The following is a 12,000-nucleotide window of genomic DNA, read 5'->3' as shown; positions in this document are numbered from 1 at the left end:
CAGTGAGGCTGGAGGAGAGGGCAGGGCAGGAGAATAAATTTCATTTTATTATAGAAATGGAAATTTGTGTCTTGGCTTTAAAAAAGCTGGTTTTATGTGTGTGTTTAATGCCATTCATTTTAAATGTAGTCCCATAAATCCTTGCTTCGGAATCAAAGCTGTTTAATTACATTTCACCCATGACTGGCTATCTAATGTCGATAGAGAAAGAGTTAAAAGGAGAGTTACAGAGTAAATCAGAGGTGAGATCTTTAGCACAAGCATAAAAAATCAATTTAAGATGAATTTTACTACTATAAAAATTCTTCACATATCCTTTTAAGAGCGAGAAATGCTAGGAAACAGCTCACATTTCAGACCCTCAGCAATATGGAAGGGAGGCCGGTATGAGCGGGCCGGCGGGGCAGCCAGGCGCGGCCCACAGGCATCTCTGTGGGACTGGCACCCTGCGGTCACAGGTGGGTACCAGAGCCCCGACATCTTGCTTTAAAATGCTGCTCCTCCCACGGTGGATTCCGGCTTCCTCCTGCTCCCCCCCCCCTGTTTGAAATGCGCAATGGCCCCTGGATCCCGAGTCCTGAGCAGAGCCTGGCCCTGGGCCTTGAGGAGCTGGCCTTGGCTGCCCGGCCAGCCAATGTGCACCCCTTGGGATCTGCTGAGGTCACAGATCCCACTCGGAGCTCTGCTGCAGAATGTGCCAGCCCGGGTGGATCAGCACCTGCTGCGCCCAGGCTGCAGCTCAGTGAGCCTTGTCCTGAGCTCTGTCAAAGGCCTGGCTGCGCGGGGGCAGCTAGGCTTCCTCAGAACGGTGTGAAGAGGCCCTGGGAGAGGACGCTCGCTCGGGGGACACGACAAGGCCGTGGTGGGAGCCCTTGGTGTCCACAGACCTCTCACCCGAGCCCTGGGGCCCAGCACAGGCTCCCAGCCCTACCCCCGCGGGCAGCGGACCTGCAGCGAGCACAGGAGCTAGGAGCCGCCACTGGGCCCCCGGGGTCCCCCACAGGAGGCCAGGCAGCTCTCCACGACAGTCTCCAGGTGGAGACATGCTTGCTGCTTGCCACAGCCCTCGAGTGTGGCCAGTGTGGTTGCGGTGATGGGGGGGGGGGGTGGAGTTGAACGCCATGGGCTCTGTCCCACGCTCTTCTGGCAGGCTGCATTTGCTGGCCGTCATTGTCAGTGTGGCTGCCCTCAGGGGAAGGCAACACCATTTCTGTTGAGCCTGTGCCTTCTGTTCTGAGGCAGAGAAAGTTCCAGCATGCTGGCCCCGCGTGCATCAGCCTACAGAATGTGAGCCGTCCTGGGCAGTGTGACTGGAGTTCCCTTTGCTGGCAAGCAGGGGACCGCAGCGACAGCGCTTCCTCCGCTGCTGCCTCATCCCTCTGCGACAGTAGGAGGCCCAGTTCATTCCTGCTCTCAGGGCATCAGGACCGACCGCTCTGGGCGCACCTGAGCGCCAGCCAGGGGTGCTGGCCACATCGTCTTCCCAAGCTAGCTTTGGACTAAAGGGGACCACGGGTCCCCTGAATCCAACGCTGTGATCTCAGATACCGGTGGAAACATTCTCCATACAGACAGTGCCACGTGGGCACCGGGAGCTGGTGGAGCCTGACACGGTCCTCGTCCATTTTCTCAACACCGCTGTCTTGGGCAGGACAGCTGGGACCTTCTGTGCTCTGGTCAGGACCCCCTGCCACGCTGATGCAGCCTTCTGTTCCTGGGATGAAGGGACCTTCTTTCTACTGCCCACCTTTCTCCACGACCCTCCCATCCCAGTCCTCACCTCTGACCGTGAGGCCTTGCTCTCCTTGTGCCTTTGTGTATGCTGCAGTCCCTGCCACCCAGGTGGCCCTCCCTGGGAAGCCGATCTCACCACCCACCCGCCTCAGCCAGGCTCAGCCAGGCCTGTGTTCCTGGGCCCGTTGGTCTCACCTATTGTACTTGTGCTGGGCTCGGTTTCCCGGGAGATCTCCTCCCTGCCACGTGTGAACACAGGAGCCTGTGTAGATGGAGACACGTGCAGCCGCAGGGTGCAGGCGGGGGGCTCAGGGGCCTCCGGTGTCTGCGTGCTGTGGACATCGCATCCGCACGGCACGGGCTCTGTGTCCACGTGGCCTGGGCAGGTTGCCACCCTCCCACAGGAGCCTCGGGACACACGCTCTCTGAGAAGTCGGCTGTGCCTGCCAGGTGCAGAAGCCACACCAAAACCATGCCACCTGCCCAGGGCCTCACAAGGCGGGAAGGTGGGAAACCATCCAAGAATTCAGGCCTAGGGTGTGAGCCTACGGGTGGGTATGAGTCCTAGAAGAGGGAAACAAAAAACAAACCCACCACAGATCTCGAGAGCCCAGATCCCCAATCAGGACACTCGCCAGACCATAGAGCACGGCCCTGGAAGACGGGCCAGGCCAGAGCATGAGACAGAATCGTCCCCCAGAGAGCATCTGAAGGTGCTCTAAAGTGTTTGCATTCAAGTTTCAGGTCACTAGGAGGGAGAAAGAATGAAGGAGGACTTGGGAAAGAACCAAGTGGACATGCCAGGCTTCGGTGTTGTCCGCACAGATCCAGCACAAATCTGCCCAGCTGCCCTTGGCAGTGTGTGGATTGCATTACTCTGGGCATGCATGGTGCACAGCACAAAGCCGTATTGGGACACAGAGTGCGCCCCTGCTGCTGGCCTGGGGTGGGTGGCGGCCATCTGTGGCACCGCCTGATCACTGTGACAGTGTTTCTGGAGAATATTCCAGAGAAGATTTTTTTTTTGGTCTGGTCATGGGGCCTGAACTCTGGGCCTGGGCACTGTCCCTCAACTCTTCAGCTCAAGGCTAGCGCTCTACCACTTAAGCCACAGCGTCACTTCCGGCTTTTTTCTTATGTGGTGCTGAGGAATCGAACCCAGGGCCTTAAGCATGCAAGGCAAGTGCTCTACCACTGAGCCACCTTCCCAGCCCCCTCCAGAGAAGATTTTTGATGGTGATCACTTGGTGATGATGGCCCCTCAACCTTAGAAGAGTGTCTATGCCCTCATGTGACATACCTGTGTGTCACCGGCAGGTGCTCAGGGCCCCATTCTGAGCTCTCCCGTGTTCTAGAAGCCCAACATGGCAAGCCCAGCTTCTTCCTGCCAGGCCTCCCTGGGCCAGCCTTCCTGCTCTTGGGCGGGCATGCTGCATGGTGGTGGAGAAGGCCACACCTAGGGAGGAGCTAACTGACCCCCCCACCCCTGTCCCAGTGAAGAGCAGTAGGCTTGCTTTCCCCCTGGGTGGAGGCCAGGCCCAGCGGTTCACTGAGCCCCTGTGATTGCTTTTGCAGCCCCACGGAGGCCCCAGCCGCTCCTGAGGGGACAGTGGAGCCCCTGATGCAATGTGTGGCCTGGCTGGACGCCTATTTCCACAAGCCCGCGGCCATGGAAGGGCTCCCCTTGCCTGCTCTCCACCATCCCGTGTTCCAGCAAGGTCAGTGCCTGCACCTCACGTGCGCTCCCCGCAGGGGTCCTGACGTGTTAACCGTCCCTGGCATCATAGCTCATTACCGAGCACACTGATGTGCTGTTTCCCCATCATCCCAGCCCCGGCCGCGTGCGGCCAAGCTGAAGGCCAGAGCTTGCGTCTCCGCCCATTCTGAGTGGTTGTGTTAGTTTTGGCACATGGTCACATAATTCTTGGCAAAGGCAGTAAAAATGATGTGTGCAGATCGACTCTTGACTCTTGCTGGCTGAAAGGTTTAAATAGGAACACATCTGAATGGCAGTAAATTTTTCAATAAGCTTATTGTTAACTTAAACTGTCCGCCTGCCAACAGCACAGAAAATGAGACTTGTGTGTGGACAATTAGCCACCGCCATAAACTCACTCGGTGACAGCGACAGCAGTCTCCAGTTCCGCTGTATCTTCCCAGATAAGCTTAAATTTCGTTCCTCAAACTTACCAGAGGTAGACATATTCTTGAGAGATGAAGGCAGAACTTACAGCTTACATGTAGTACACCAAAGACACAGCTTCTGATGCGCTTAGAAAAAAAAAAACCCAGGCATTTCGTTTGAACTCTTATTTGGTCTGCTAAACACACAGGTACTAACTACAGCAGTAAAAATCATTCCAACCCAAACTAGGAATTTATATCTGCATAGTGACTTTTTATAAATAATCATTTTAGGGCTGGGAAAGTGGCTCAGTGGTAGAGCGCTTGCCTTGCATGCATGAGGCCCTGGGTTCGATTCCTCAGCACCACATAAGCAAAAAGAAAAAAGCCGGAAGTGGCGCTGGGGTTCAAGTGGTAGAGCGCTAGCCTTGAGCTGAAGAGCTGAGGGACAGCACCCAGGCCCAGAGTTCAGGCCCCACAACTGGACCCAAAAAATTGTTTAAAAATAAATAATCATTTTAATGTAAATGAATATATATTCGGATGCATATGTGTAGATATATACGTATCCTCATGGAAAAAATGACCCTGAGATTTTAGATACGTTCTGAATTTCAAAGTGGTGCTTCAAGCACCATTCAGGGTATCCAAATTACAGCTTCTTGTCATCTGTACCCCTCCTGAAAACGGGAACAAGGACAGACTCCTGGGATTGTGCTGCTCCCTGACCAAGTTCACAGCGGCCAGGTGAGGGAGGAGATAAAACTGTGACTATTTGGGGGGCAAAACGAATCAAAACCACAGCCAGACTGAACCCAATACCTCGTTCTCCCTCCCCTGCCTCACTGAAAACCAAATCCAGAAGGCTTCTCTTGCAAGGACCCTGGTTTCTAAAATGGGGAGGACTGGGACCAAGGAACGGTCCTTTGCCGGACATGGCGCACACCCAAAGACCCGCCTTGACCACCCTGGAGATGCTGAGCGCCCCCGCCACGGCCCTGCCCGGCCCTTCCTCCCGCAGCTCCGTCCCACCCACGTCCAGCGGTGGGAGCTGCGGGATGGGGTGATGGAGCCGGCAGCCCGGCTCCCTGGTGGAGTCCGCAGCCTGTGCCCCCCAGGGCAAGTGAGAAGAGATGAGTTTGGTTCTTGCGTAGAATGGGTCCCTGCGAGCAGAGGGCGCCTCTCACCCCGCTTCCATTTGGAGTCCTGCCAGCCCTGCCAGGGAAGGTGGGCGCCTGGCTGGCTTTGCTCCTCTTAAGTCTGCCAAGTAAGTCTTCGAGGTTTAATGACAGAAAATCATGAAACAGGACCACAGGTCTCTGAGGAATCCGGGTAGAGCAAGGAATGAGCCCGTAAAAGCCCAAACTTCACCTGACATTCGGTGTATGACTTAGTGGAAAATCACAGAGGCCAGAGCGGCAAGGAAATGACCGGCTTGTGTCAAGCTGGGCCCAGCTCCCGCCCGAGTCCACAGACCACATGCTGCAGGCCAGGCCCGGCCTGGGAAGGATCCTGCCATCTGTTGGCACACAGTCCCAGCAAGGCTGAGCATCAGAGAGTGATGCAGAAATGACTCTGTAGCCACGGACCCCTGCTGTCCACCTAGTGGCCCTCGCTCAGGAAACTGCCCCCCAGGGGCTCAGCCACGTCCCCAGCACTTCGTCCCCACCCCCACCAGACCATACACAGGCTGTGCCCTGTGCCTGACAGGCCCTGGGATCTCTGTGACCAGGAAGATAGAAGTATCCATTGGGATAGGCCAGGCCACCCACCCACCGCTGCCCTGCAGCACAGCAGGGCTTCGCTAACCGGGACAGCATCCCCTCCTGCAGCTCAGCCTCCTGATGGCCTGGACACTCGGAGCCTAGGGCAGACCCGGAGCATTTGGCTCCAGAGTCCCCTCGGCCACCCCCTTCGCTCAGGCCCACGCACAGCAGTTGCCTCTCTCTGCATTTGCAAGTCAGGTCTGGGTTTTGTTGTTATTGCCTGTTTTGTTTTTTGTGCCAATCCTGGGTCTTGAACTCAGGCCTGTGCACTGTCCTAAGCTTTTATGCTTAAGGTTAGCTCTCTGCCACTTGATCCATAGCTTTACTCCCAGCTTTTTAAGTGTGGTTAATTGTAGATGAGTGTCTCAGAGACTTTGCTGCCCGGCTGGCGTTGAACCTCAAACCTCAGATCCCTGCCTCACAAATAGCTAGGATTATAGGTGTGAACCACCAGTACACACTGAAATTAAAAGTTTTGTAGGTGAGGATTTACCAAATATTAGAAATTTCATCTGGTTCTTGAAATTCTCCCATCTGCAAGATCTCCAAAGATTAACAGTAGGTTGATCGTTCCTTTGTGAGAGGCGTCAGGCTGTCCTCGGAGGTCAGGAATCTGGAGGTGGCTGCTGCTGTCAGTGGTGGGACTTTCCTAGGTGATGGGGGGGGACTTGGAGGTGGGGCCTGTGGACACGCATGCCTGCCTGTGGCAAAAGCCAAAAGGAAGCTGGGCTGTGGGGCTGTGTTCTGCATTCTTGTCGGATCTCGGTGCAGAAGTAATCAGGTCATTTCCTGAAATAAAATGAGCTGAGGCTTTCCTTCCATTTTTGGGTTCTTTTCAGTTTGCTATTCTGGTTTATACTGATTTCTGCAGAATCATGTTTCTGTGGTTGTCATGTCGCACAGTCAGGTATTTTACTTTTATGTGTTGCAAGTACCAAGGCTTTAATTCAGATCTCCTTACTTGTTGGCTGGTGCTCTGCCACTTGAGCCATGTCTCTAATCCAGCTTTGTGCTAGTTACTTGGAGATGGAGTCTCTCAGACTTTTCTGCTTAGTCTGGCTTTGAATTCCAGTCTCCAGAGCTCAGCCTCCTGATTACAGATGTGAGCCACCAGCACCAGCAGTGAGGTGTTGTAAGACCGCCAGTTTCTGCCGGCAGACCTGCAAAGGTCAGCCTCGTGTGTGCAGCTTAATGAAGCCGTTGTTCTTGAAGTGCGTCTTAATGTTTCTTTCATCTGAAGTGCATTTCACCTTTTGTCCTGCGTGTACTTCCCGACGTCTGTATTTATTCTTTGTATAATCTGTGCCTTATAGTTGGCTTCGAGATCATTGTCAAGAGCAGTCACAGTGAGAAAATTAGTGGTTTTCCAAGAGCAGCACTCCACAGTGAGCTCAGGAAAAGCAGAGCTGCCAAACACCAGATGCAGAGTGAGCGTGGACATCTCTCCTTGTCCCTGAGCTCCCCGGGCCCCGACTGCTGACCCCAGGCTGCTGCACTGGGCCTCCTCACAGACGGCAGCTTTCAGCAGAGGAGTCCTGAGTTTTTCTCTTTAAAGTGGCTCCAATGTCCCTCTTAAATGAAATCCTTAACACTTTTATAACTCCTTTGTCACAGCTGTTGGTTGTAGCAGTGAAAGCCAGATGCATGGCAGCATAGGAGCTGCATTTCTGAACCTCAGGCCACATGTGAGCAACGTACTCCGGCCCAGAGCCCAGAAAGGGCACAGAGTGGCACGCGGTGTCCCCGGCGGGCTCCTCCTGTCCAGAGGGCCGGCTGAGAGGGAGACGCACCTGCAGGGTGACGCTCCCAGCCGTGTCCTGGGAGATCTCTTGGAGAGCTTGCAGGGATCCTGAAGGGCAGCTCATGATCACAGGAGAGTCACTGTCGCTGGTGGCAGGGAAGAGGAGCCCCGCCCAACCCCCCACTCTGCCCGTGTGCCCCTGAGCACCCACCCCCTGCGCCCTGGCTGTGTGTTCCCCCGCCCTGCCTTGCTGTAATCACCCCCAGCTACACTCTGCAGAGCGGCGTGCCACTAGAGTGCATTCTGCCCAGGGCCTGCGGGTCTCCGCGGGACCCAGCCTCCTGCCTTCAGGCCTTGCCCCAAGTCACCTAAATAATGCCCAGCACCAAGAGGACTGTTCCTAAAACAGGGCTGCTTTTCCCTTCTAAATGAGCCTTATAAAAGCTGTTGTCCTGGCCCAGATGGCACCTGGTAGAGCAAAGGTTAGTGACCCTCCTTCAGCGGCTGGCTACAGATTGGAACACCAGCCCCGCTCCTATCGTTAAGTGGGGAAGAAATGGCTGGTGACAATGTGACCGCGTACCTCCGCCGCCAATTCCTTTACAGAGACAGCAGATGGAGAAATCAGGGCAGAAACCAACGCCAAGGCTGCTAAGACCCAACGCAAAGCCCACAGAGGGCCGCGGGCTGGCAGGGCCAGGGTGGCGGGGCCATAGTCATCGCGGGTGCACCTTGGGACCACAGCCTGAAGCCCTTTGGAGCTAAAGCCCAGCAGGGGCCTGCACTGTTGGACCAGGATGGAAGACAGATGGGAGGAGATGGAGCAGGAGTGAGGGTGGGCGGGGGTCTGCAGAGTGAGTGGTATGGTGGGGAATGAGTCCCAGAGGTGACCGGGGCGTGGAGCACCTCCGGGAGGTGACCCCCGGCCTCTGTGGGGACGCTGGCTTACCACAGAGCCAGGAAGCTCGGACACACCGGTCCCAGGGTGGAAGGCCATGTCCATACACCACATGGCAGAGCCTGAGACCGGCCCACGGGGCACATTCCACACAGCCCTCACCCTCTGGGGGTCAGTCCTGGTCCAGTCCTTCCCCTGGAGGCTGCCAGGCCCCTCGGCCAGTCCTTCCCCTAGATGCTGCCAGGCCCCTCGGCCAAGTCTGCACCTGGGTGTCTACAGCCCCGCCAGCACCTCCGCAGGACAGGACATGATCTGATTCCTCGTGTCCTGGGCCCTGGGCGGAGGTCGGGGCTCTCTGCTGCAGCCCCCAGTGAAGGTGGGAAGCACCGTCTCGGCGCCCGGCAGAGCTCCTGCGAGGTCACAGCTCCCCTTGCTGACTGCGGACCCATCCGCGCAGGTCTGACCCCATTCCCCCACTGCCTGACAATTCTGCACCTCCCTCCTTAACCACTCACCCCGACTGCCGTGGGGTCAAGTTCGTGGGCCAGAGAGCTCGAGACTCCAAGCAGGTGGTTGATCATGGCTTTTTGTTTTGTTTTTAATGCAAGCTCCCGCTTGGCAATTGTGCTAATAAGTACTTGGTGTTTTCTCCTGACCAGGAGAAATGTGCTGTAGCACATTCAGGCAAACACTTTTTGAGGTTATTCTTACATCTCAGTCCCGTGCTGGGGCGGAGCGTGGGGACTCCTGGAAATCTTGTTCCTAATACACTTGCAGGTGTCTGTGTGTTGATTCCCTCACACCCGAGCCTGGCTGAGAGTTGCGCCCCTCTTGCGCCCTGGCTGGGAATCCTTGCTCTAACAGAGTGTGTCCATGTGGGCCCCAGGCCGGGGCTGCATCAGTGGTGGAGCACATGTCCAGCCTGCCCAGGGCCCTGCGTTCTATCCCCAGTACGGGGAAAGAATCCAACATGTTTGAGACTTCACCCCGTCCTAAGTTTACCTTGCCTAGCCACTGTTTCCATGTGAAATATGTAGATGCACATTTACAAAATGTTTTGGGTTATATCTAACTGTGTCTGCCTGACCTGGACATTGGCACATAGACAAAGGGAGGGAGAGCCAGTGGATATGTATCCACTGTGCCAGTACTAGGCCCCGAAGTCAGGGCCTGAGCACTGCCCCTTAATTCTTTTACTCAAGGCTGGTGCTCTACCACTTGAACTACAGCTCCACTTACGTCTTTTTGGTGGTTAATTGGAGGTAAGAGCCTCACGGGCTTTCCTTCCTGGGCTGCCTTGGACTCTCAATCCTCATGTCTCAGCCCCTGAGTAGCTAGGATTACAGGTGTGGGCCACCAGCCCCTGACTGGATAGTTCATTTTTGACTTGGGAAGAGCGAGCCAGGTGTGTGCAACAGCTCTGCCACCAAGCTGGTGAGGTGCCCGTGACATCCGGAGAGCCAGGACAGTTAGCAGAGTCACCCAAGCCCTCAGAGGGGCTGCAAGCTCTGGCCAAAACGCACATGTTGTTTGTGTTGGGCAGATGCGTGGCACGGCGGATCAGAAGGTGTGGCCCGCAGGCACGGAGAGATTGCTTGGGGTGCTGAGGCGCCCTGGCAGCGCGGACCCCGCCCTGCGTGGCTGAGGTTGAAAGTCACAGCTCACACTTGTGGGGCTCTTGGAGTGAAGCGCTCCTCTGTGGGAGGGACTCGCGGTTCAGAGTCTGACAGAAGCAGCTGGAACCCACGCATGGCCAGACCCCACAAAGGCCAGGTGTCCCTGTGCTGAGCCCTCGGGGAATCCACAGTTCCCCGGGGTGTTAGGTGATCAGAGCCCTGGTCCCTGGATCTCCGGGGGAGGGGGACATAGGCTCACTCCCAGTGGCCAGGTCAAGCCACACAAGCTGCCAGCCCGCCCGGTCGCTGGGAGGACCACACAGCAGCCGACTATGCCCAGGCCCCCCTCCAGTAAGGAGGACTTGCAGGATTGGAGCTTGTGATGAGTGCCATGGGGAACGCGGGATGTGGAGCTTAACTCTAGCGTAGTAATTACACAGCGCATCTTTGAAAGTTTCTATCAAAAATAAGCCCCCCTTCATTATATCGGCAACTAAAGGACCGCAGCATCCACTGCTGAACTTCAGTCACTTTGCCTCTGAAATGGGCTCTGAAAAACAGGAATTTGTCTATTCGGTCTAGTGTATTTTTAAACAAGCTTTTCACGCAGCTGTTCCCTTTAAATCTTTATTCCCACTGTACTCGTTAGATAAGTATGTGCTTTCCAAACAAAATATTTACATTAATACATTTTAGTCATAAGATAATATCTTCACATTTGCCATGATAAATATTCATCTTTATCATGTCTGTGCACTTTGGAATTATTCCAGCAATTGTGGAATTATCTCTATTACCTAGGTGTGTAGAGCAAATAATATTTTAATAAAATGTGTGCATAAAAATGGGACTATGATGTATCAATATGTTAAATATTGATATAAAATTAATGGCAGTAGTGGCAGAAATATATTGATTATAGGAGCCGGAAGTGTAGAAACTGTGAGTTAATGGAACTGCTTTTACACACGTGATCTTTACCTGCAACCCTATGTTCATGCTGACATGGAATGGGAGATTTATGAGTCTCCATCCTAGAGAGAGTGTTTCTCGTGGCAGAAGGAAAATCAGGTCTTTATGTAGAGGAAGCTGTCCCTTCTTTCCAGAGCTGCTGGTGTGTGGGGGCTGTGGGAGGTGGAGGTGGAGGTGGAGGTGGCGTGGGAAGCAGCAGGACGGCGCGCAGGGCCCCGGGGACTGGGTGGCACCGTGCCCAGCCCTGCCTCGTGTTTTTAGGCCATGTAGTACATTACTTCTGAAGAAACCGGAAGGACAGAAGAGAGAGAGGGACATCTCTTAGGAATATTCTTCAATCCTTCATTCAGCAGTGTCCAGGGGAGGGTGTCCCACCTCCTCAATCCTGAGACGCACGTTGGCGGCATCTGGGAGGAAGGACTCAGGTGAGCCCTGCCCTTGACCCGCGAAAACATCAATGGTACCTCCGTTTCTATGGCAACTACTTTTTTCCCCTTTGTGACTACCGCTGTTAATTGGGGCGCAGAAGCAGGTGGTGTAAAAACCCATCCGTAAACTTGCGTGTGCACACACACGTGTATGCACACTCCTTCCTGGAGTGGGCTGCCACACGCCCCACCGTGCGGTTGTCTCCTCGGCCTTCCTTACTCTAGCCTGGCTTCAAGAAGACCGAGCCGCTGAGCCCAGGAGACAGAAGAGCCGATTGCAGCCAAGGCCCACTTTCCACAGAAAATTTGCCTCTCTCCTTCTTGTCAGAATAAAATATGCAAGAACCAACATAAATGGCATGTCCCCTCCTTTTATTCCCCGAGAATGGGGCCTTTGATGTTCAAGAGCAGCTAATATTAAAGGCCATCCCTAGAAGGCGATAGAAAACCTACCTATTTATGACAGATGCAACCGGCACAAATGTAGCTGAACAGGATGGTATCATTAGTTTGTGAATCGCATCCTTGAAAATAACTGTGGAGGGGCCAAATCGGTTTAAAAGAAGATAACAAAATGGTTTAAGCTACTTAGGTTGAATGCCAATTATATTTTAATATTCAACTGAGCATATTTTACTAAGAAAAAAGGCGGCATTGACGCATGCATAACTCATTGGCAGCGTCGACCAGCTGTGCCACTGTACTCTCCGCATTGCTTTGC

The 12,000-nt window shown here is 54.5% G+C and overlaps 1 protein-coding gene across 5 annotated transcripts in view; it reads left to right on the top strand.

Annotated features, from left to right (window-relative positions):
• The window catches only part of Mgmt (O-6-methylguanine-DNA methyltransferase), a 199,502-nt gene that overhangs the window by 158,539 nt on the left and 28,963 nt on the right, over positions 1 to 12,000 (top strand). For all 5 annotated transcript variants that reach the window (XM_013021863.1, XM_013021865.1, XM_013021864.1 and 2 more), the window contains exon 3: positions 3,310 to 3,452. In XM_013021863.1, the coding sequence (XP_012877317.1) occupies positions 3,310 to 3,452 (143 nt within the window). The remainder of the gene's footprint in view (positions 1 to 3,309; positions 3,453 to 12,000) is intronic.

The sequence above is a fragment of the Dipodomys ordii genome, unplaced genomic scaffold, assembly GCF_000151885.1.
Source record: "Dipodomys ordii isolate 6190 unplaced genomic scaffold, Dord_2.0 Scaffold58, whole genome shotgun sequence".
NCBI lineage: Eukaryota > Metazoa > Chordata > Mammalia > Rodentia > Heteromyidae > Dipodomys > Dipodomys ordii.
Note: the sequence above shows the minus strand (reverse complement) of the source record. Positions and strands in the feature narration are given on the sequence as shown.